The sequence below is a fragment of the Crinia signifera genome, chromosome 4 (assembly GCF_055691185.1).
Source record: "Crinia signifera chromosome 4, ASM5569118v1, whole genome shotgun sequence".
NCBI classification, from domain to species: Eukaryota; Metazoa; Chordata; class Amphibia; order Anura; family Myobatrachidae; genus Crinia; species Crinia signifera.
Window position 1 is genome coordinate 143,926,096 of NC_139220.1, and position 24,851 is coordinate 143,950,946.

At 42.8% G+C, this 24,851-nt stretch overlaps 1 protein-coding gene across 2 annotated transcripts in view; it reads left to right on the forward strand.

Annotated features, from left to right (window-relative positions):
* NELL2 (neural EGFL like 2) overlaps positions 1 to 24,851 on the forward strand; it is a 235,310-nt gene that overhangs the window by 196,311 nt on the left and 14,148 nt on the right. For both annotated transcript variants that reach the window (XM_083182657.1, XM_083182659.1), the window contains one exon: positions 13,754 to 13,894. In XM_083182657.1, coding sequence (XP_083038783.1) covers positions 13,754 to 13,894 — 141 coding nt within the window. The remainder of the gene's footprint in view (positions 1 to 13,753; positions 13,895 to 24,851) is intronic.

Below are 24,851 nucleotides of genomic sequence, written 5' to 3' on the forward strand. Positions count from 1 at the left end.
GAGTAGCCTGGCCAGCACTTCAAGTACAGCGACTGGGGGCCGAAAGAGGCCAACAGAGGAACCAAGCAGCAGGAACATGGCATTCGAACCGCAGGAGCTTGCCATACTGGTACCCCGTGCACGGGATTGGATAGAGTGTCCACAGGAGAGGTTGACACACACAAGGAGATGGAAGATTTGGGAGGACATAACTGTGGAGATTAATGCGGTAGCTCCACAAGTTCGTGAGGTGGAGCATGTGAAGAAGAGGCAAGTTCAAGTGTGTTACATTTGAGCAGAACAAGACCAGTAATGTTTTTAATAGATGTTAGACGGAGTTGGTAAATGGTCGGTCACGTTGCTAGGAGCAACAGACATGATTGCCATGTCTCTTCGTCTATAGTTATTGTAGGGTGAGTGTGAATGTATCTTCTAAGGGTTGGTTTTATAGTTTAACATAATGTAAGTTATGTGGAATGAAGCACATGTTGTAATCTGTAGCAGATTGTAATGGCTGCTATATCAAACATCAGGAGTGACATGTAGTAATATGTAAACTTTGGTTGCAGGTGGCATGACTTCAAAACCAACCTCAAGAAGAAAATGACCAAACGGTGGGAACACAGCCACACCTCTGGGGCTGGCCCCATGCCAGGCCGCCTGAAGCTCACGCCCCTGGAGGAGATGGCTGAGGGCTGTATAGCAATTGAGGAGGTCCGGGGGTGAGCAACATGGATAGTGAGGCCCCAGTGGACGTTTTTGCTGCTGTTTTAGAAGGTCATTTGTTTGCATGGCATAAGTAGTTTGTACTAATTTTCCAGGAATGTGTTGTAATTGTAAGTTTCTCTTTCAACAGCATCCCCACCGTTTGGTCGTGAATCTCTTGAGGAGGCGGAGGAGTCAGTGCCACCTGCCACCAGTGGCAGCCATGTGCAGCAGCAGCAGCCAACGGCCACACCGGATTTGGACAGGTGGGTGCAGATGCTTGGGCAGATTCGCCAGCAGGGAGAGTTAGCATCAGAGCGGCTGCGTAGGACCGAGGAGGTCATGCAGGGTATTGTCAGCACCCAGCAGGCAATAGCTGGGAGCCAGCAGGCAATTGCTGGGAGCCAGTAGACAATTGCTGACACCCAGCAGGCCATGGCTGGCACCCAGCAGGCCATAGCTGCCAGCCTGCAGGTGCTGGCAGATCAAGCCCTGCGCCAAAATGACCTCCTCCTCCACCATAATGAGCTTATGGTGGAGCTAGTTACCACCAATAGGGCCCTATTGTCAGTTGTTTCTGGTGCATTTCCAACACCAGCACTCGCTGCTGGCAGAAGGGGAACACCATCCCCCCCTTCAACAGCATCTGCTCCACCTGCCCCACCATCCCAATGTGGCCGTGGCCGAGGAGCTGCTGCACGTGGCAAGGGCCCTACCACGGCCAAAAAGTCCCGCAAATGAACTTGTGTCCGCATTAATCTCCACCCTTATGTCTTCCCAAATCTTTCATTTAGCTGTGTGTGTCAGCTTCCTGTGTGCAACCCAATCCCGTGCACAGGGTACCCACATTTGCCCTCGGTTCGAATGTCTTGTTTGGTTCTCCTGTTGCCCTCTTTCAGCTACCATTACCGTCTGCTGTACTTGAAGTGTTGGTGCTATACATTTGTTGTGAAGCCACCTGATGTGTTCCTAATGATTCTGCTATGGTTATGTATGCAAACAATACATTTTTTTTTTTTTTTATTTCGTTACAAAATTCCTGTTATGGTAAATTTAATTTTTGGCATGTGCCAAAGAACATGATTTTAAAATGTTATGTTTTAAATCTTCCTGGAATAAATTTTTCGTTTTATCCCCAAATGTGTGCTGTTATTGGTGAATGTAAAAGTGACATATACATTTATATTAGTGATAGCAAGTTCTGTCCATTCAGTCCATTGTAAATGTGTGTAAAAAATGCAGCCGTGCTTTCAGCATATATTTGTGTGTTTAGTAATGGTCCATTTAAGCTGCAATGGTTCCAATTGAAGCAATGAAAAGAGTGTAATTAATGAGTATTGAGTAAAGGAGTGGATTGTATTGTGTTCAGCTGACATTGGTTCAGGTGCGGCCGTACTGATTGGGCGTTCCGAATGCCTAGCGCATGACCGAGTGGTGTCCGCAAAGCAATACTTGCTTATGAAGACCGCATATTTCCTGCCTTTTTGTTCGTGTGCAGTCGGTGTGCTGTCCGAATGCACGCCTACCAGAATTAGTGCACTCCCTCGTGTACGCCCATGTTTACGCCCAGTTTAGCCCACTTTGAAACTACGCCCCTGTGTAGTTCCGAATGACGCCCATATTACGCCCATATTTCATGAGTGAATGCGGTGCACATCTCTGTACGGTATTAGTGAGAACGAGTACGGAGACCTTGCGTGGCACATGCGCATAGCGTTGCCCACGCATGCGCAGACGGCTAAAAAACGCCATCCGAAAGAATTCGGAAAATTACGCATCGACCAGAATAAGTCAGGGTCTAAATGGATGTGCTCCCTATGTGGTACTAAAATTGATTGCCTGCAGCAATGAAAAATGGATCAAATGCATTCATATTGCGTGCGGCACTCTTGCTCCTTGATAAATGATGGATTTAAAAAATCCCAACATGCTGCTTGCGTTCAATGTTTCAATTTTAATATTGTCTTCAGGAACAAGCTTACATGTTACAGGCACATGCATTTTATACATAAGTACACCTTGTGCTCTGTTGCAGGCAGGGGTAGTGTGCCAACGTCACCAATGTCAGACATCAAAAGGTAAACCATCATCAGGGAAAATACATAATCACCAAATGAACAATAAAATGTGAAACATACAAAGCTAGCCTTCAAGGAATCAGTATAAACAACCTTTATTCGTGCAGTACTTCAAAAAAACAAAAACAAAACACAAAGCAGCTAAATGCGATTCTTCTATATCAACAAAGTTCCCATTACATGCTGGAGGCTGTGGTGCTAATCATGGAAGGGTGCTGATAACTGTTACAGAAAACAATTAAGGGACAAGTTTTCATTAAACCCATGGGGGGATACTGTATTGAGTTTATGAATCCACCTCGCTTTCCGAGCAAAGCAGTTTCTTAGATCTGTCACCTCCACATTTTTTATGTCTTCTGCTGTGTCAATCATTTTGTATCTGAGGGACGTCAGGCGGTGCTATCGAATTCTGTGCCACCAGCTACCCTATTTTCTTGCCCTTTAATGCTAGTTTGATAGCACTGCGCTATCCTTTCTTCTCCTGTTCCGTTATGCTTTACAATTGGAAACAACAGTGATAAAACAAACTGGGTAGTAACAGACCAATATAAAGGTAGGAGAACCCTGTTCACAAGCTTCTAATCTATAGATATATATCCTCCCCTTCAAAAAGAGAAAAACACATCATATTTGGGGCGAGATGTATTAAAATACATCACCGCCCTTCGCGCCCCCCCCCCCCGCCGCGATGCCAGTGCATACGTACTAACATATGCGGCTGGCTTCGCGGTGCGGTGACGGAGCCCCCCCGCAATACCTGTACTCTGGTGTGCGGGGGGTCTCCGTCACCTCCCTGCTGCCTGGCTCTCCCCTCACGCCGGGGACAGCTAAGCAGGCTGTCCCCGGCGCCTCCTCCTCCCGCTGCTTCACTAGGGGGAGGAGGGGTTTACCTTCCGGGGTCCAGGAGGACACTTCAGGAAGGTAAGCCAGAGGGGTGTCGGCGAGGCCGAGGGCTTGCGTAGGCGGCGGGCGGCGAAAAAAAGCCCATAGGCTTCTATAGGGTATCACCACCCAAAGGTGGCGATACCCTTCAATGCGGTATCATTTTTGATACATTGGAAAATGCAGTAAAATTGGGGTTTTACCGCATTTTCCGTTTGATACATCTCGCCCTTGGTTTTATGTTTTTATTTCGGAGTATATATGATATTAGCTTAATATTGGAAGAACCAAAGTCCCATAGTCAATCTGGAGCTGTTAGTCCCCTGGGCATCCCACAAAAGTAAGATGTGGAAAGACTGAGACATAAAGAGAAAAATCCCCTTCCTGAGGGAGCCACTGTTACAGCTGGTGACAGCCCTGCAGCCCGATACCGATGCTGCCATTAATAGTGGGGAATTAATTGTAAATATTTGTTGCTAATATATCAAGCTTTCATATGTTTTGCGGTAACAGTTTTCATAAAGGTGCCAATACACGGTGTGACAGGGCAGTGCGATGAGATGAGCACTCCCGTGCACATCCCATCACACAGCACATAAAGTCTGTGCAGCCTGTGCTTTTAGTGGTAGATTGCATTGTATCTAGTACAAAAAGCACAGTGCTGTAGCACATTGTATGCTTTTTGTACTAGATACACTGCAATCTACCACTAAAAGCACAGAGTTCATCACAGTCATCATGGCCCTGATGCCAGGAAGAGGAAAATTTTCAGACTGCACTTTTTTCCCGTTATTTTGTCGTTTTTTTTACCGTTTTGAAACGGTCATTTGTGCAGTCTGAAAGGTGCAGAGTGAATTTACCGGTTCTATTGAACTGGTAGTTATAAACGATAATAAAGCAGGGTCCTACCCATTTCAGGCCCTTTTTTTTTAAATCCACTGTTTTCTATGGGTTAAAACGGGTACATTGTTGTGAAGGAACAAAAACTGCATTGAAATACCATTTAAAGACATGCGGTGTGAAAGAGGTTTTAGCTGGCAGACCCGTTTTAAAATACAGTACTGTACCTGGTCAAAGCCAGTTTTGCGGTCTGAAAGCAGCATAATTTGAATGCTAGAGGCACTCTTTGGGGGTTTCTCCTTACCCAAATACCTCTCACAGCTTGGAAAAGCATTTGCTGAGAAGGTGCTCTTGTGAATTCCTAGGGCTGTCTGTGGTTCAGCACACAGATCCACCAGTTATATGTAAAATCAACCTGCTTTTTCTGTCCCAGGGATTGCTGTTATAAGGCATTTGTTGATGCGCATGCTAATGTGTAATGGGATAATAGGAGTAACACTCCTAAATCCAAAGTGACACATGACATTGCTCTCCACATTAGTTTTTATTTTTATTACGTTTCTATGCGCCAGTATTTTGCAGATTGTCAGTAAGGCTACCACAGTCTATCTAAAAAGCTTAGCAGTGGAGAAAACGGCAAAATACAATTTAGTCTCGAGGAAGACCTGAAAAATAGGTGGGGAGGGCCTTGTTCATGAGGAAGCTTAAACTCTAGTGGGAAAGGACACAGCTGTGATAACGAGAACAGACACACGGGACAGCTAAGCAACTGTACTTAGCAATGCAGTTAAGCACAGATCGCTCAGCACACAGCGATGCACCAGCGATATGTAATGGCCAGTGTTCTCTGGAGAGAGAACACTGCCGATTGCTAGATATATACTGTATGCAGCATATATCTAGTCAGGCGATAGCGATGTGTGGGACCGTGCCTCGCTGTCACTGGGGGCCATACAAACGGGGTGATCCATGCTTATTTTTAAACGATCTAGTCAGATCACTTAGAAAGGGGGCTTTAATCACCCCGTATTAATGCCCCCTCAGATTGCAGAGTTCATAATGAATATTCTGACAGTGCTTGGTACTGTAGAGGGTGCATCTGCATTATTTCTTCTTTCTGTGTGGAACTGTCTCAGCATGGTAGCACCTCTCATGTTTGTAATTAGGGTGTGCAGTCCAAGGTGCCCCCCTTCCCCTCTTAAAAGACTGATTAGTAGAGGGACATGGAAGTTCAGTTAAGCAGTGGCTTATTTATAATAGGTGCAATGTGCGCCATGCATATGGGCCCCTGAGTCCCAAGGGGGCCCACACTGCATCCATGTTATTAACATCCTCTGGGGTCCTGCGGTGAAGGCAGCAGCATTTGCCATATTTCTGGAGGTGTGCACACGTAGAGACTGAATTCTCTAGTGCTGGGTGGCGCGGCGCTGTGGCTGGCAGAGAGAAGGGGGCCTGAATGAAGGGGGCTGCACACGGGCCTCCTCCTCTCTTAGGGCCAGATGTACCAAGCTTGAAAAGTGGTAAAATGGTGAATGATAAACAACCAGCCAATCAGCTCCTACCTGCCCTGTCACAGGCTGGATTTAAGAAATTGACAGGTAGCAGCTGATTGGCTGGTGGTTTATCACTCTACATTTTATCACTTTTCAAGGCTAAGTACATCTCGCCCACAAAGTTCCCCTCAAGTTAAGTGTGTGCCAGAAAAGTATGGAATCAACAGTGTCAGAGCAGTAGAGTGCAGTGTCGGGGATTTTAAGAAGTGATTCTTCAGTGTTGTGAAAGTAGAACATGGACAAGAGCAGAGAACTATGGGAAGTTGTATGAAGATTGTACAAGTAGTTTTGGAGTAGAGAAATAGGAGTTGCAACCTTGCAATAGAGATGCCACTAAGCTTGGCAAGTTGAGTCATTCTAATTGAAGCACGAGTTACTAATACCGTGTTCTCACTGCAAGTGAGAAATACACGGCTTTTACCCGGCATTAAAATACCGGGGACTGCAGGGACAGACCCCCGTTCTCACTGCAAGGCAAATTCCTGGGTGAAGAAGTTCTACCCGGTAATTTGCCTTTTAACACGGGTTTTTATGCAGTGAGAACGGGTCAACCCGTGTCTGCATATCTGGATCTCAAACACGGGTAAAAAGAAGGGTTTTACCAGTGTATGAGATCTGGGTATGCGACCCGTTCACGCTGCTAAAAAACCTGTGTTAAAAGGCAAATTTCCGGGTCAACGTGCTAGACCCGGGAATTTGCCTGCAGTGAGAACGGGGTATAATTAGCAATGTCTCATTGTATGAAGATACTGTCGCAGCACAATGGATTTGCATATGGTAGAACGGCTTATAAACTCAAACCATACTTGTGCGCCATGCATATGGGCCCCTGAGTCCCAAGGGGGCCCACACTGCATCCATGTTATTAACATCCTCTGGGGTCCTGCGGTGAAGGCAGCAGCATTTGCCATATTTCTGGAGGTGTGCACACGTAGAGTCTGAATTCTCTAGTGCTGGGTGGCGCGGCGCTGTGGCTGGCAGAGAGAAGGGGGCCTGAATGAAGGGGGCTGCACACGGGCCTCCTCCTCTCTTAGGGCCAGATGTACCAAGCTTGAAAAGTGGTAAAATGGTGAATGATAAACAACCAGCCAATCAGCTCCTACCTGCCCTGTCACAGGCTGGATTTAAGAAATTGACAGGTAGCAGCTGATTGGCTGGTGGTTTATCACTCTACATTTTATCACTTTTCAAGGCTAAGTACATCTCGCCCACAAAGTGCCCCTCAAGTTAAGTGTGTGCCAGAAAAGTATGGAATCAACAGTGTCAGAGCAGTAGAGTGCAGTGTCGGGGATTTTAAGAAGTGATTCTTCAGTGTTGTGAAAGTAGAACATGGACAAGAGCAGAGAACTATGGGAAGTTGTATGAAGATTGTACAAGTAGTTTTGGAGTAGAGAAATAGGAGTTGCAACCTTGCAATAGAGATGCCACTAAGCTTGGCAAGTTAAGTCATTCTAATTGAAGCACGAGTTACTAATACCGTGTTCTCACTGCAAGTGAGAAATACACGGCTTTTACCCGGCATTAAAATACCGGGGACTGCAGGGACAGACCCCCGTTCTCACTGCAAGGCAAATTCCTGGGTGAAGAAGTTCTACCCGGTAATTTGCCTTTTAACACGGGTTTTTATGCAGTGAGAACGGGTCAACCCGTGTCTGCATATCTGGATCTCAAACACGGGTAAAAAGAAGGGTTTTACCAGTGTATGAGATCTGGGTATGCGACCCGTTCACGCTGCTAAAAAACCTGTGTTAAAAGGCAAATTTCCGGGTCAACGTGCTAGACCCGGGAATTTGCCTGCAGTGAGAACGGGGTATAATTAGCAATGTCTCATTGTATGAAGATACTGTCGCAGCACAATGGATTTGCATATGGTAGAACGGCTTATAAACTCAAACCATACTTGCTGGATATTTTTTCATTCTAGATTACCTCCAATATATATATAAAATGTATTTATATAAATTAAAAAAAAAACATAATACATACAAATGTGTTTTTCATGATGTATTCTGGGCTTGGTGCATTATTTAATAGCAGTAAGAGTATAGTATAATTTACTGTAGATTATACAGTATATGCACATTAGGGAGAGTTTCTCAGTATGACTGCCATCATTCAGTAGCAGGGTCCATGTTTCTAGACAGGACGCATGCAGTTAAATTTAGTTATATATCAATAATTTAGAAGGATTCCTACAGTGCGCGAATCTTAACAGTGCAAAGTAATGTGTGTGGCTAAATTTGTGGATAATGCAAAGTATTCCATAAAAATATGTTATAGAAATGTTAATGGTTCCTTGACTGACTAAGAATGCATCTGTGCCGTTTTCCAGTTGCAAATATAACAAAGCAAATTATTTTATGTGCCACTTAATTATGCGGTCTATTTGCAATGGTATGTTAGGCAACAAAGATATTGCTTTACTTTACATCAGTGTATACTGTATATTTCTTTTTGTAAATACTGTTTTTTTACTGTAAGTACATCACATTGGGAGCTGCTCAATCAATCTCATAATTCCCCCAGGTGCTGAAAGGGAGGGGTTATTCTAGACAAGAAACACACAGGGGTTTTTTCCCAGTACGCCAAAGGGTATCAATAACAAGACTTGAACTCTGGTTTTAGGAATGCTTGTGCACAGATGGTATAATTAAACTCACTGCAGTACTAAAGTAATGGACATTCTTAAAACTTGGATTGTTAGGGTGAGGACCGCATTATGGAACCACTGGACTATATGTATACTGGCCACCAAAGAATATATATTTTCAAATTTTCACATTTTTTTCCGCCTCCCCAACCAGAAGGATATTGCTATCATCCAGAGTTTACCATGTTATATATTGGTCACTTGGGTATTTATTAACATTGATTTTATTCATTTATCAGTGATCAACACTTACATTTTATTTGGCAACTTTATAGTATATGCATATTTGCCCCTTCCATCGCTAATAGCTATACAATATTCGTGAACTTAGCTTGAGAGCTCTTTGTTATTCAGTCACACTGTCCTTAAGTCACCCATATGTTTTATACATTCAGAATTCGCCGCAATTGAAATAAAGACTCGGACACAAATAAATGGACTCGTAGACAATAAATAATGACTCAGACAACTGAATAAATTGGAAAATTAAGGTCACAGCCAAAATTTATTCAAGCGAATGGCTGGAAATTCAAGGATTAATAAAAAAAGTGGCCAAGAAGCATGGCCCTCAGTAATCGCCTATGTATCGCTGCATAAATGGGCGTGGCCATGACCACGCCCTGCGTGACCTCACCGAGTAGCTCTATTTTCCCTTAACTGGCAGAGTACTGGTCCCTCCCTAAGATGGTGACATGGTCCTCCCCTAAGGTAGTGACCGACACGCCTCTCTCCCAGGGAAAATGCTAGCCAATTTCTGTCACGCTAATCTCTTTCAATCGAGGAGCCATGCTCTCCGCCCTCCATCAGCTCTTGCAAGGTCCTAAACCTTTGCACTTTTCCTTCGCCCTTCAATTTGCAAGGCTCTAAGCCTTTGCAACTTCTCTTTCACCCTCCATTTGCACAGGGCCGTCTTAACAGCAGTGTGGGCCCCTGGGCAAAGCAATGCACTGGGGCCCTGGCCTTACCCATTCTCCCCTCCTAGGGGTGGGGGGTGCTATCAGCAGCAGCTTTGATGTCCCACGGGTGGCACGGGGGTGCTCTATCTTCCACTCAACATGTAGGACCTGGAGCAGTAACTTCTGATAATTACTCCTTTACTGCCCAGGTGGTGGGAGGGAAAACACTAACGTGTGGAAGGGGGCACTGAGCTGAATGAAGGGTCCCTTGTAAATGACTTCCAGGGAGGTAGGGGGTGTTTTATACGCAGGGGAGGGTTGGATAATGGAGTGGGCTTAATATTCGTCATTTTCCGGTGGAAGGGCAGCTTGTTTGACTGCAGATATCACCATTATCTGGAAATAGATTTCTTATTCTTCAATAGTATAAAAACTTAGAGTCCCAACTTTCAGGAGGTGATGGGAACTTGGGGATCAGAGATCAGGAGCCAGAGCAATCCATTGACAAAAATATAAAACTGTGCACCAGACGTTTGGAGCTGGAGCAGGGACCGGCTACTGGAAGGCTGATATCTCTGGTTCTGGGCATGGTAGCGACAAGGTGCTAATGTCGACAGAAAGGGAAGAGTCCCAGCTTTTGGAATATACTCTCAGAAAAACTCTAAGTCAGAGAGAACCTGAGAAATATGACTGGGAATTGCAATTAACAGGTCGGATGTGGACTGCTGCTTTGAAGTTTTATATCTCCAGTTCCCCAGGGCCAATTTTCAAAATCCTGGTATCCCTGGAAAAAGGGGATCCTCAGCTATCAGATTAGGGCCCTTATACACCTGGGGCCCCTGGGCAAGTGCCCATTAAGCCCATATGAATAGACGGCCCTGCATTTGCAAGGTCCTAAACCTTTGCACTTACACAACAAAATTTTCTTACTTCGGGTGGGTGGGAATCAAAAAATGGCAAGAGGGATAATTTACCTCAGCCAGCACTTCTATAACCTTCCAAACTCCTCCCCCTACTCTGTCACTACTTACTGTCCCACCTGACTTGCAACCAATCAGCACTTAAAACTAAAACACCTATGGCAAATGCTCTAACTAATTCTTACTACACAAACAGGGTGCTTATCTCATCGCAAGCTTAGGTAAGCTTTTGATTCTATTTTATTACATTATTACATTTCAAGATGATAACATACAGTACATGGGATTTATACCCATCACCTGTGACATTAGATACAAACACTCATTCAGTTCTCTGCCCTTGCACAGAAAGCTAGAGAATTCTGACTGAAGCTCACCTTGTATTTTTTGAAAAAATATCGGCATTGCAGCATTGAAATGTGTTATTTAGTAAAGGGTATTGTAACTGAATAAAAATAGCTATCAAATTCTATACAATAGCTATAAAATGGGTTATCTTTCTGGCACAGGGAACCAAAAAGTCTAGAAGTCTAGTTATGGTTCTGCTGGACTATATTTTTTTAAAAAAATTGGAGCATAGGATGGGTGTGAATATTGTTATTATTAATAATAATATTAACATTAATAATGATTGTTTTTTTATCTGTAGCTTTTTAGTTTGATGCATTTTCATATTTATGAATCGTTAATCGATATTGTTTATAATTTGGATCATTTATTTTTTTAGTTAGCTATATTATATAGTTTTATACAATTTTGTTTACAAATTCGGGTGGGTTGTTTTTTTTTTGCAGAAACCATTGGTTTCTAGTTAAACCCTGAAGCACCACAAATTGGAAATATATTTATATTTAGGTGGAACCACAATATAATATGTCGGTATTTCATGCCCTACCATCCACTAGGGCGTGGTGGGAGAATAAACTAGTGTGCCGAGCATAGCGAGCTGCAGTGGACGAAGCATGGTGAGCACACGCGGTGCTACGTTTCAGTGTCCATGTCGAATGTGTTGACATTTGGCACAAAACAAAAAAGCTCATGACCTTTTACAGTCGACATTTCCCATGTCCACCCAATGCTTGTTGACCTAAAGACCCCGTTGACCTAACCCCATGTCGACTTTCATGCCTGTCAACCTTCAGTGGTCTAATGCTTGTAGACCTAATGTCTGTCTATCCAATGATGCATAGCCATTAGGTTACATGGGTTGCATTATAGATAGAAGCTATACCAGTATCTTCTATCTCTGCAATGTTCTTTACACCATATATAGCACTATATTGCTATGTGATACTCTTTATATTGGGTATGTATTACACAGAGCTTAAAAATATGTAATGTCATGCCTCCAATAACCTTTAATAGTCACTTCTATGAATACTACTGTGTAAATGATCTGTTCATATTTTTTAGTATACTGGAATAAAAGAAAATAGTCCAAACTAAAAAGCCCATCAGTAAATATGCGTATAACTATATCATATACAGTAGTATAATTATTCTTTCGTACTTCTGAAAAGGTTTTCATTCCATGTCCACTATAGGGAATTATTTCGATCTTTAAGTTGTTATTTTTATACTGATGCATTCTTCTCTTTACATGACTGTGCATTGTGAGTAACAAATATGCGTACTGTGTAAAACGTATCAGTAACAGAATCTCCCTAACTGTTATGTGCTGTCTCCTTTGTTACTGTTGTGCATTCCTGCCAGTAGAAATAATCAGGTTACTGGATACAGAAGTGTCTCTTGCTGTTAATACAATTGCATCTTGCACAAAGTTCGGGTGATAGGTCTACAAAGTGAATCTGACTGAATCACCTGAGCATTGTGAAATTGACAGCAGCCATGATTGTAAAAGGCAGGTGCCCACACACCTCTTATCTCAATTTCTTTGATATTGGCTTAGAAAAGGATATGTAGTACAAAGGGGTAACCGTTCTGTGTTATGGTAGGTATGTTTGATAAATGATGGATCCAGTGGATTGCAGACTCATGAATATATATATATATATATATATATATATATATATATATATATATGGCTGCTTTTAGAAATTGTGGGGCCCAGGAGTGACAAAACAGGCAGATCCCCCTTCCCTTTCTAGAACAGCTGGAATGCCTGGTGAGATGTATTTGCAGTACTGGCAGCAATACTTCACCTCTACATTGCTTCAAGGGAAATGTGAACTTTGTTTATGGCAAATTATACTTTACAAACTCCAGTCCTGGTCCCCCTTTCTGTCTGGGTCCAGGACTGGAGTCCCAGCAGTTCCCCCCTGATGGCTGTCCTGTATAAATAATATTTGACAACAAAATCTAAAGCCATCATACTAGCCACACTGCTTTGTGACCATGCATAGTGATATATGCTACCAACATCCACTTATAAGCAGAACAGTGTCTTCTGCGCATGTGCTCCTTACTTTGGAGGAGTATTATCAAATATTCTATAGAGTAGTTGCCTATGGAAGCACTCTCCTATGGCACTCAATATGCTTCCAGCTAACATTTATCTTCTAGTGCAGTGATGGCTAACCTTGACACTCCAGCTGTTGTTGAACTACACATCCCAGCATGCCCTACTACAGTTTTACTATTTGGCCATGCTAAAACTGATGCAGGGCATGCTGGGATGTGTAGTTCAACAACAGCTGGAGTGTCAAGGTTAGCCATCACTGTTCTAATGCATGCTATCAAATGAGTAAAATCTGATTGGCTGCAGTGGGTAGCTTCTCCACTCGGTCCTTTTAAGAAGGTTTGATACATCTCCCCTTTGTCCTTTGAAAAACATCTAGCCAGCGACAAAACCTCACAATAAAAATGAATACAGTCGCAACAGAAAAAAATGCACACACAATCAAAAGAATACAAACAATAGTAAAAGTAATAATAATTATGAAGGCAATGTAAATAATGTACAGTATAAAAACTGTGTGGTTGCTGTGTAGGTTTTTTTTTTTTTTTTTTTGAATAATCTTCCAATTTGTCAGAATGTTTTACATGCCACTTCGTGTAAGAGTTCACATGGAGTCTTGGGACCAGAAAACCGAGCTGATTTATGCTATTAATCCCCGCCATTGAAGAAACATCAGTGAGAAAGTATAGCAGTCTGGCAGAGGCACAGATGTGCCCGTCAATTCTGTAAAACTTTTGATTTGTTTGTGACAGAGGCTCAGATGTACTGAGAGATAGTATAACATGGAGTATTGTGCATCTACAAAGCTCATTCACTTTCTTTTTCTATTAGACATTGATGAATGTTCTGAAGGATTTGTTCAGTGTGACAGTCGTGCTAACTGCATTAACCTACCAGGCTGGTACCACTGTGAATGCAGAGATGGCTACCATGACAATGGGATGTTCTCTCTGGGAGGAGAGTCATGTGAAGGTCAGTACCCAGCTTGCAAGTCTTTCCAAATGTCTTCTTGGGATAATGCTAAATGCACGGCCGTATCTCTGTGTGTGTAGTGATGTTACATGTAACTTATCAATGAATTCGGTGTAAACCTGATTCTGTGAGGTTACACATGCAATATGCAGTTATATTTAATCAGACTATCTCTGTAACTCTAAAATAAAACGCAGGCAGGCTCCATAATTTTAGCTGTACCTTAGATAAAAGGATTTGTGTCCAAGAAGAAAAGGGAGAGAGGATTACAGGGAAATACACTGATTTTCAGCTCTTTGAATCTCTGCTCTGTAAAACCACATAAATAAAAGGCTAAGTAACACTATGTGGTGCTTCCATCTGAAGTACAAATTATATTCTTTCTGGTGACTGAATAGGACTCCAGGGGAAGTAAAATCAATTACAATGGCCATATAGCTAAATGCAATACTAGATTTTAAAGTCAAAAGCGACACACTAGGATTAAATCAAATAAAACACAGTATGTTGTTGAAGAAACATTCCCCGGTACAATGTCAATGATAATGCAGATATATAATATAATCCCTATATTATATGTAACTTTCAGCTATGGAGCTGAATATTAATTGGATCCTTGGAACTCTGTTAATGAGCTGCAAGTTGCAAGTCTGTTAATGAGTTCCAAGTTTTCTGGAGACAGAGGATGCATTTCTTCTGAGACTGTCATGTTTATGCATGGATACATATATTAGGGAAAAGATCAGACCCTGCACTAGCACGCCAGCAAAAAGACGGATTCTTATTTACTAATTAATAATTATTTACTAATTAAACTTTTCTAAAATGACTGCCACTTTTAACCCCTTCCTGACAGAGCCAGTTTTTGCGTTCCTGACAGAGCCCTTTTTTTCAAATCTGACATGTCTCACTTAAGTGGGGATAACTTTTTTTTGCTTTTACTTATCCCAGTGATTTTGAGATTGTTTTTTCGTGACACATTGTACTTCAAATTAGTGGTAAATTTGGGTCGATACAGTCTGTGTTTTTTTGTGAAAAATACCAAAATATCGTGAAAAAATGGAAAATTTAGCGATTTGCAAAATGTTAAATTTTCTACTTGTGAGACAAATAATCTTACCACTCAAAATAGTGAATAACTAACATAGGCCATATGTCTACTTTATGTTGACATCATTATTTCAACTTCCTTTTAATTTTTTGGGACACTAGGAGGCTTACAATATGAATAGCAAATTCTCAAATTTTCAAGAAAATTTCAAACACTGATTTTTTTAGGGACCAGTTCAGTTCTGATGTAACTTTGAGGGACTTGTATGTGAGACACCCCCATAAATGATGCCATTTCAAAAACTGCACCCCTCACAGTATTCAAAACAGCATTTTGGAAGTTTGTTAACCCTTTAGGTGTTTCACAGGAATTAAAACAAAGTGTAGGTGAAATTTCAAAATTTCTTTTTTTTTGCAGATTTGCAATTTTAATACATTTTTATAAGGAACACAGTACATTTTACTAGAGAAATGTGACTAAAAATTGATTCCCCCAATTCTTTTGTTTTCATAAATATCCTATATGTGGCCCTAGTGTGCACGGTGACCAAACCACAGGCTTCATAATAGAAGGAGCACCTACTTGATTTTGGAGCCTCCTTTTTATGAGATTATTTTTTAGGCACCATGTAGGTTTCAAGGCACCATAAGATGCTAAAAGTTAGGAACCCCCCCACAAGTGACCCCATTTTGCAAACTACACCCCTCAGGGAATTCATCTAGGGGTATAGTGTACATTTCAAACCCCCAGGGGTTTCACCAATTGTGGTACAACTGGGCAGTGAAAATGAAAAATTATTTTTTTTACACAAAAATGCAGTTCTGGCTCCAAATTTGTCATTTTCAGAAGGTATGAAGGAGACAAAGCACCCCAAAATCTGTGCCCCAATTTCTCCCGAGTACGGCAATGCCTCACATGTGACCAAAAAATACCAGTTGGGTGCATGGCAGGACTCAGAAGGGAAGGAGTGATTTTTGGATTTTGCAGCTCAGATTCTGGTGGAATTTTGGTGGGTGCTATGTCGCATTAGCAAGACCCCCCAAGCACCAATACAGTGGAACCCCCCCACAAGTCACCCCATTTTGCAAACTACACCCCTCAGGGAATTCATCTAGGGGTATAGTGTACATTTCAAACCCCCAGGGGTTTCACCAATTTTGATACAAGTGGGCAGTGAAAATGAAAAATTACATTTTTTTACACAAAAATGCAGTTCTGGCTCAAAATTTTTCATTTTCAGAAGGTATGAAGGAGAAAAAGCACCCCAAAATCTGTGCCCCAATTTCTCCCGAGTACGGCAATGCCTCACATGTGACCAAAAAATACCAGTTGGGTGCATGGCAGGACTCAGAAGGGAAGGAGTGATTTTTGGATTTTGCAGCACAGATTCTGGTGGAATGAATGGTGGGTGCTATGTTGCACCAATACAGTGGAACCCCCCCACAAGTCACCCCATTTTGCAAAGTACACCCCTCAGGGAATTCATCTATGGGTATAGTGTACATTTCAAACCCCCAGGGGTTTCACCAATTTTGATACAAGTGGGCAGTGAAAATGAAAAATTACATTTTTTTACACAAAAATGCAGTTCTGGCTCAAAATTTTTCATTTTCAGAAGGTATGAAGGAGAAAAAGCACCCCAAAATATGTGCCCCAATTTCTCCCGAGTACGGCAATGCCTCACATGTGACCAAAAAATACCAGTTGGGTGCATGGCAGGACTCAGAACGGAAGGAGTGATTTTTGGATTTTGCGGCTCAGATTCTGGTGGAATTTTGGTGGGTGCTATGTCGCATTAGCAAGACCCCCCAAGCACCAATACAGTGGAAACCCCCACAAGTCACCCCATTTTGAAAACTACACCCCTCAGGGAATTCATCTAGGGGTATAGTGTACATTTCAAACCCCCAGGGGTTTCACCAATTTTGATACAAGTGGGCAGTGAAAATGAAAAATTACATTTTTTTACACAAAAATGCAGTTCTGGCTCAAAATTTTTCATTTTCAGAAGGTATGAAGGAGAAAAAGCACCCCAAAATATGTGCCCCAATTTCTCCCGAGTACGGCAATGCCTCACATGTGACCAAAAAATACCAGTTGGGTGCATGGCAGGACTCAGAACGGAAGGAGTGATTTTTGGATTTTGCGGCTCAGATTCTGGTGGAATTTTGGTGGGTGCTATGTCGCATTAGCAAGACCCCCCAAGCACCAATACAGTGGAACCCCCCCACAAGTCACCCCATTTTGAAAACTACACCCCTCAGGGAATTCATCTAGGGGTATAGTGTACATTTCAAACCCCCAGGGGTTTCACCAATTTTGATACAAGTGGGCAGTGAAAATGAAAAATTACATTTTTTTACACAAAAATGCAGTTCTGGCTCAAAATTTTTCATTTTCAGAAGGTATGAAGGAGAAAAAGCACCCCAAAATCTGTGCCCCAATTTCTCCCGAGTACGGCAATGCCTCACATGTGACCAAAAAATACCAGTTGGGTGCATGGCAGGACTCAGAAGGGAAGGAGTGATTTTTGGATTTTGCAGCACAGATTCTGGTGGAATGAATGGTGGGTGCTATGTTGCACCAATACAGTGGAACCCCCCCACAAGTCACCCCATTTTGCAAAGTACACCCCTCAGGGAATTCATCTAGGGGTATAGTGTACATTTCAAACCCCCAGGGGTTTCACCAATTTTGATACAAGTGGGCAGTGAAAATGAAAAATTACATTTTTTTACACAAAAATGCAGTTCTGGCTCAAAATTTTTCATTTTCAGAAGGTATGAAGGAGAAAAAGCACCCCAAAATATGTGCCCCAATTTCTCCCGAGTACGGCAATGCCTCACATGTGACCAAAAAATACCAGTTGGGTGCATGGCAGGACTCAGAACGGAAGGAGTGATTTTTGGATTTTGCGGCTCAGATTCTGGTGGAATTTTGGTGGGTGCTATGTCGCATTAGCAAGACCCCCCAAGCACCAATACAGTGGAACCCCCCCACAAGTGACCCCATTTTGCAAACTACACCCCTCAGGGAATTCATCTAGGGGTATAGTGTACATTTCAAACCCCCAGGGGTTTCACCAATTTTGATACAAGTGGGCAGTGAACATGAAAAATTACATTTTTTACACAAAAATGCAGTTCTGGCTCAAAATTTTTCATTTTCAGAAGGTATGAAGGAGAAAAAGCACCCCAAAATCTGTGCCCCAATTTCTCCCGAGTACGGCAATGCCTCACATGTGACCAAAAAATACCAGTTGGGTGCATGGCAGGACTCAAAAGGGAAGGAGTGATTTTTGGATTTTGCAGCTCAGATTCTGGTGGAATTTTGGTGGGTGCTATGTCGCATTAGCAAGACCCCCCAAGCACCAATACAGTGGAACCCCCCCACAAGTGACCCCATTTTGCAAACTACACCCCTCAGGGAATTCATCTAGGGGTATAGTGTACATTTCAAACCCCCAGGGGTTTCACCAATTTTGATACAAGTGGGCAGTGAAAAAGAAAAATTACATTTTTTACACAAAAATGCAGTTCTGGCTCAAAATTTTTCATTTTCAGAAGGTATGAAGGAGAAAAAGCACCCCAAAATCTGTGCCCCAATTTCTCCCGAGTACGGCAATGCCTCACATGTGACCAAAAAATACCAGTTGGGTGCATGGCAGGACTCAGAAGGGAAGGAGTGATTTTTGGATTTTGCAGCACATATTCTGGTGGAATGAATGGTGGGTGCTATGTTGCACCAATACAGTGGAACCCCCCCACAAGTCACCCCATTTTGCAAACTACACCCCTCAGGGAATTCATCTAGGGGTATAGTGTACATTTAAAACCCCCAGGGGTTTCACCAATTTTGATACAAGTGGGCAGTGAAAATGAAAAATTACATTTTTTTACACAAAAATGCAGTTCTGGCTCAAAATTTTTCATTTTCAGAAGGTATGAAGGAGAAAAAGCACCCCAAAATATGTGCCCCAATTTCTCCCGAGTACGGCAATGCCTCATGTGTGACCAAAAAGTGGCAGGACTCAGAAGGGAAGGAGTGATATTTGGATTTTGCAGCACAAATTCTGGTGGAATGATGGTGGGTGCTATGTCGCATTAGCAAGACCCCCAAAGCACCAATACAGTGGAACCCCCCCACAAGTGACCCCATTTTGCAAACTACACCCCTCAGGGAATTCATCTAGGGGTATAGTGTACATTTCAAACCCCCAGGGGTTTCACCAATTTTGATACAAGTGGGCAGTGAACATGAAAAATTACATTTTTTTACACAAAAATGCAGTTCTGGCTCAAAATTTTTCATTTTCACAAGGAATGAAGGAGACAAAGCACCCCAAAATATGTGCCCCAATTTCTCCCGAGTACGGCAATGCCTCACATGTGACCAAAAAATACCAGTTGGGTGCATGGCAGGACTCAGAAGGGAAGGAGTGATTTTTGGATTTTGCGGCTCAGATTCTGGTGGAATGAATGGTGGGTGCTATGTGGCATTAGCAAGACCCCCGAAGCACGGTGAAATTATGAACCTAATATTCCATAGATGTGTGGTATATTTTAAAACACTCCTTTATACATAGGCCGGGTTTGTCGGGGCAAGTGTCACACTGGAAAATAGTTTGCTTTCTTATTCCCTTTTTATAGCAAACTTTGCACCTTTTTTGTGTCCTGCCCTTTTTTCCAGTGGAGGGGATTTCATCAGGAAAATGCTGCCCTGGTACAATACGGGGGCCAGTACTAGAAGTACTGGGGCCCTCTGCCTGCTGGTTCCCAAATATTAGGCCCTTTATGACTTCCTCTTGAAAGTGCATAAATGTCCCCCTCTGGCCGGTAGAACGGAATAGCACGTAAGCGTTATACAGTGCCATCTGGATGATATACACGGCCACCTTCTTGTACCAGATTTTTGTTTTCCGCAGGGCACTGTACGGCTTCAGTACCTGATCTGAAAGATCCACTCCGCCCATGTACCTATTGTAATCCAGGATACAATTAGGTTTTGAGGTGTGGGTACTGGTACCTCGTACAGGGACGGAGGTGGTACTGTCTCCGTGAATTGTTGTCAGTATAAGGACATCCCTCTTGTCCTTATATTTGACCAACAACATATTTTCGGTGCATATTCCCCTGCTTTCACCCCTTCTCATTACTTGGGCAATGTGCGTTTTTGGGAGGCCTCTTTGGTTCTTGCGCACAGTACCGCAAGCTGCTGTACCTCTTGAACCAAGGGCCTTAAACAGGGGGATGCTGGTGTAAAAGTTATCCACATAGAGGTGATAACCTTTATCCAGGAAGGGGTGCACTAAATCCCAGACAATTTTCCCACTAACACCTACGAGGGAGGGGGGGCATTCTGGCGGTTGAATTCTTGAATCCTTCCCTTCATAAACCCTAAACCTGTGGGTGTACCCTGAGGTGCTTTCACACAGTTTATACATTTTTATGCCATACCTTGCCCTCTTACTGGGAAGGTACTGGCGGAATTTAACCCTTCCTTTAAAATGTATAAGGGACTCGTCGATACAAATAAATTTTTCTGGGATGTACACCTCTTCAAATTTGGCACTGAAATGATCAATGACCGGCCTGACTTTGAATAGCCGGTCAAAGGTGGGATCATCTCTGGGTGGGCACTGTGCATTATCGGTGTAATGTATAAATTTAAGAATTGTCTCAAATCGAGTCCGGGGCATGGCCATACGGTAAAATGGAGTACTGTACAGAACATCTGTACTCCAATATTGCCTAATTTCTGGCTTTTTTACTATGCCCATATGAAACACCAGACCCCAAAACGTCATCATCTCTACTGCATCTACAGGGGTCCACCTAGCAAATGATGACGTGGGGTTTTGAGCAATAAACTGCTGGGCATATAAATTAGTTTGGTCCACCATTAAATTTATAAAATCATCAGAGAAAAATAATTTGAAAAAGTCAATTTCTCTGAGACCTGTGGAATCAAATTGGATTCCTGGCATGGCCAAAAACTCAGGAACCTGGGGCTCAAAATTGTCTGGTGGTGGGGTCCATACGAGATCAATTATTGGGGGGGGGGTCTCAGCTGATCTACGGGGGCGTCTTTGAGGGGGTCCCTCATCACCAGAGGAGGAAGAGGAGCTTAAGGCGAATCCTTCAAATTCCCCGCTTGCATCACTGCCTGTGTCAGAGTCAGAGGCAAGCATGGCATATGCCTCCTCCACTGAATACATTCTCCTGGATGACTGGGAGGACATTTGGGAGGACATTTGGGAGGACATTTGGGATGCCATTTTTATTTTTGTGTTACAGGTAGTGAAATGTTTCAACACGTGTATAGTGTAGGGGGGGGTACAAACTTTATTTCAACCCGGGGGGTATGTAGGTTGTAGTGTGTATGTAGTGTGCAGGAAAAAAAAATACTTTATACAAAAAAAAAAAATGGAGGGGTTAAAAAAAAAAAAAATTGAAGGGGTTAAAAAAAAAATTGAAGGGGTTAAAAAAAAAAATTGAAGGGGTTAAAAAAAAAAAAAAAAAAGGTCCTGCGCCAAAAATTGAGCACAGATGTTGGTCAGTAACGTCTGTCACTGAACAGCGCTCAAAGGCAACAGGAATTTGATCAAAAAAAAAAATATATAGATCAACCCTGTGCCGAAAAAGATGATCAGTGATGTACGTCACTGATCAGCGCACAGCGGCCACAGGACACCCACAAAATCACAGTGTGTGTAAAAAAAAAATTAAAAAAAGACCCCACAGCACACACACAAAAAAAAAAGGTGATCAGTGATGCGACACTGATTACCAGTGAGGTGCAGCAGGTGCACAACCTTTGGTGCAACTGACAGGTATATATAAAAAAAAAAAAACCTCTGTACCCCCAAAAAAGTTGCTGATCACCTCAGATATAGTGATCAGCACAAAAGGCGGGGGCAGCAGCCAAAAAATTTAGCACTCTCTATCACTCTCTGTCACTATCTCTCTCTATCTCTCTATCTCTCACTATCTATCACTCTATGACACTGCAGCAGCAGCACTGACAGGTATATCTATATATAAAAAAAAACCTGCGCCCCCAAAAAGTTGCTGATCAGTTAATTTATACTGATCAGCACAAAAGGAGGGGGCAGCAGTCAGTTATATCAAAAATATATAGCACAATCTGTCACTATCTCTCTCTATCTCTCTCTCTCTATCTCTCTATAACTATCACACTGCAGCAGCACAAAATATAGCACTCTGTCACTAGGCCTCTCTATCTATCTCTCTCTCTCTATCTCTCTCTCTCTATCTATAACTATATCACACTGCAGCAGCACAAAATATAGCACTCTCTGACACTATCTCTCTCTCTATCTCTCTCTATCTCTCTCTATCTCTCTATAACTATCACACTGCAGCAGCACAAAATATAGCACTCTGTCACTAGGCCTCTCTATCTATCTCTCTCTCTCTATCTCTCTCTCTCTATCTATAACTAGATCACACTGCAGCAGCACAAAATATAGCACTCTCTGACACTATCTCTCTCTCTATCTCTCTCTATCTCTCTCTATCTCTCTCTATCTCTCTCTATCTCTCTATCTATCTCTCTCTATCTATCTCTCTCTATCTAGCTAGTACACTGCAGCAGCACAATTTCACAGGAAGGCACAAGTAGTAACAGGATCCAGGAAGCAGTGATGAAGCAGCGATCAGGTAAGTATGGAGCAAGCTATGGAGCAAGGTTCTGGTCAGTATGGCGGCAGGGAGGTACGGTGACCGCACTGCACGCTATTCCAGACCGGAATGGCGTCTGCAGTGCAGTCACCGTTAGTTTAAATCCCCCTCCTTGGCTGTGATTGGTCCGTCGGTCCGACGAACCAATCACGGCCTTTGGGGGCGGGCGGGGTGCGGTGGGGTGACACCAGTGTCACCCTTACACCCCGCGGTGATTGGTGCTGTACTTTACAGCACCAATCACCTCTGATCCCGTGTCACCGGCGAACGTTATTCGCCGGTGACACAGGAAAACGCTGTAATTGGCTGTTCACACTGAACAGCCAATCACAGCGATCGCCGACGGGGGGGCGGCATCGCAGCCCCCCCTGGGCATGCACGGACATGTCTGCTGTCAGGGACAGCAGACATGTTGAAACTGTCACCGCGTCTATAGACGCGGTGACAGTTAAATGCCATGACGTACATTTACGCCATGTGTCGGGAAGTACTTCCCGACCATGACGTAAATGTACGTCAAATGACGGGAAGGGGTTAAAAGCACACTTAGGAAACAATACTTGGCACATTTTAACCCTAAAAAGGGTACTAATATTGTTCACACCGGCACTAAAACCACGTCAATTAGCAACAGATTTTATTTGTCTAATGCAAATGAAACAACAAAAGGGAATGTCTGATTGGTAGATACCACCCAGCCCCATACAATACTGAGCAGTCTAGTAGCAGGGTTGCATCTGTTTAGCGCCTGCACTCTGTAATAAGAGAGACACTCCTCCTGTCAGGTCAGTGGGACAATCCCTTAGATTTATAAGGTCACATCTAGCACAGGACATCTCTGAGAGATGTGCAAAATATCGACATGGCAATAGTTGATACAGGAAAAGGTCTACATGAGATTTTTTTTTTTTGTCATTCAAATGACTTGTTCATACTTTACGATCCACATGGACTACAATTGGGAATGGTAAAGTGTGCTGAACGAAGCGAGCCATTACACTAATTGGGGGTCCATATTAACATGTCGACCATTTTTATGGCAACCTTTTGCCTGTGTCTATCTTTTTCAATATCAACTAGTACATGTGTCGAAATTTTCACTGTCGACCAATAGTGGTCTACCTAATGACTGTCACTATAAATCCAGTCCCGAAGACGAATTGTACTGCTACCTATTTAAAGGCGCATAGAGCAGGTATTTTCATTTCACTATAGATTTGTAATGTAAGCCCTCTGTGAATGTACATACATTCCAGACACCAAATGTGTGTTTTTGCTCTGTTGCCAAGCAACCGAAAATCACTGCAATCTTTGCAATGCCTTTGTAGTGCACCTCCACAGTGCCGACTAAATGCATCTACAATATCAGTCGCTATGTAAAATATATTTTTCAGAAAACTAGTTCTTCAGTCACCTACATGTGCTAGATTTGACACTTCCAAGAGAGAAAAACATCTTAGTTTATTCCTTTGGGAAATATAGATCTATTGCTATACGTATATTGAGAAACCTTTTTTAAAAAAAGTCACTGGTATCAGTGGTGTTTACGGTTTGCCAGGGAGTATTAGCTCATTCTTGCTACTCTTGAAATCTAGAATCGGGGAGATTTACAGGCGCAATAAAGGGGGCGTGTCACAATATAATTTGGGAATTTTTACAGTATTGATACTAATATTGTTGGCTGCAATTTTGGAATTCGTGTAGGCAAATATTTGCTGTGATATGTATGTTCTTCTCACTCAGCACAATATACATGATTAATGAATACTTGCCTGCTTTTGAAAAGTATTTAATCCCAACTGTCCCGATTTTCGCAGGACGCTTATCCCCAATGCAGGGAAATGGCATTGATCATTTAATTTCAATGTATATATCTCTGCTTTTTCCCCCTACCCCCCCCCCAAAAAAATAAAACCCTGCATAATGTGGGTAAGGTGGGAGATTCCTAGACCCTTCACAGAGTCAAGGAGATTGCTGCTATTACCGGGAGTCTCCTGCAGAATGCAGGAGGGTAGGCAACTATGGGCCTGATTCAGACTGGTGTGCTAGGCTGCATATGTTTGTAGCCTAGCAAACCGGTAAACGCCACCCGACCGAACGTCTGCCACACTGCTAACACATTGCGGCCGCAAGGAGGAGAAATCATTTGATGGTCGCTCACCATCAACTGATTTCTCCGGCCTTCACTAAGAAAAGTCAGCCT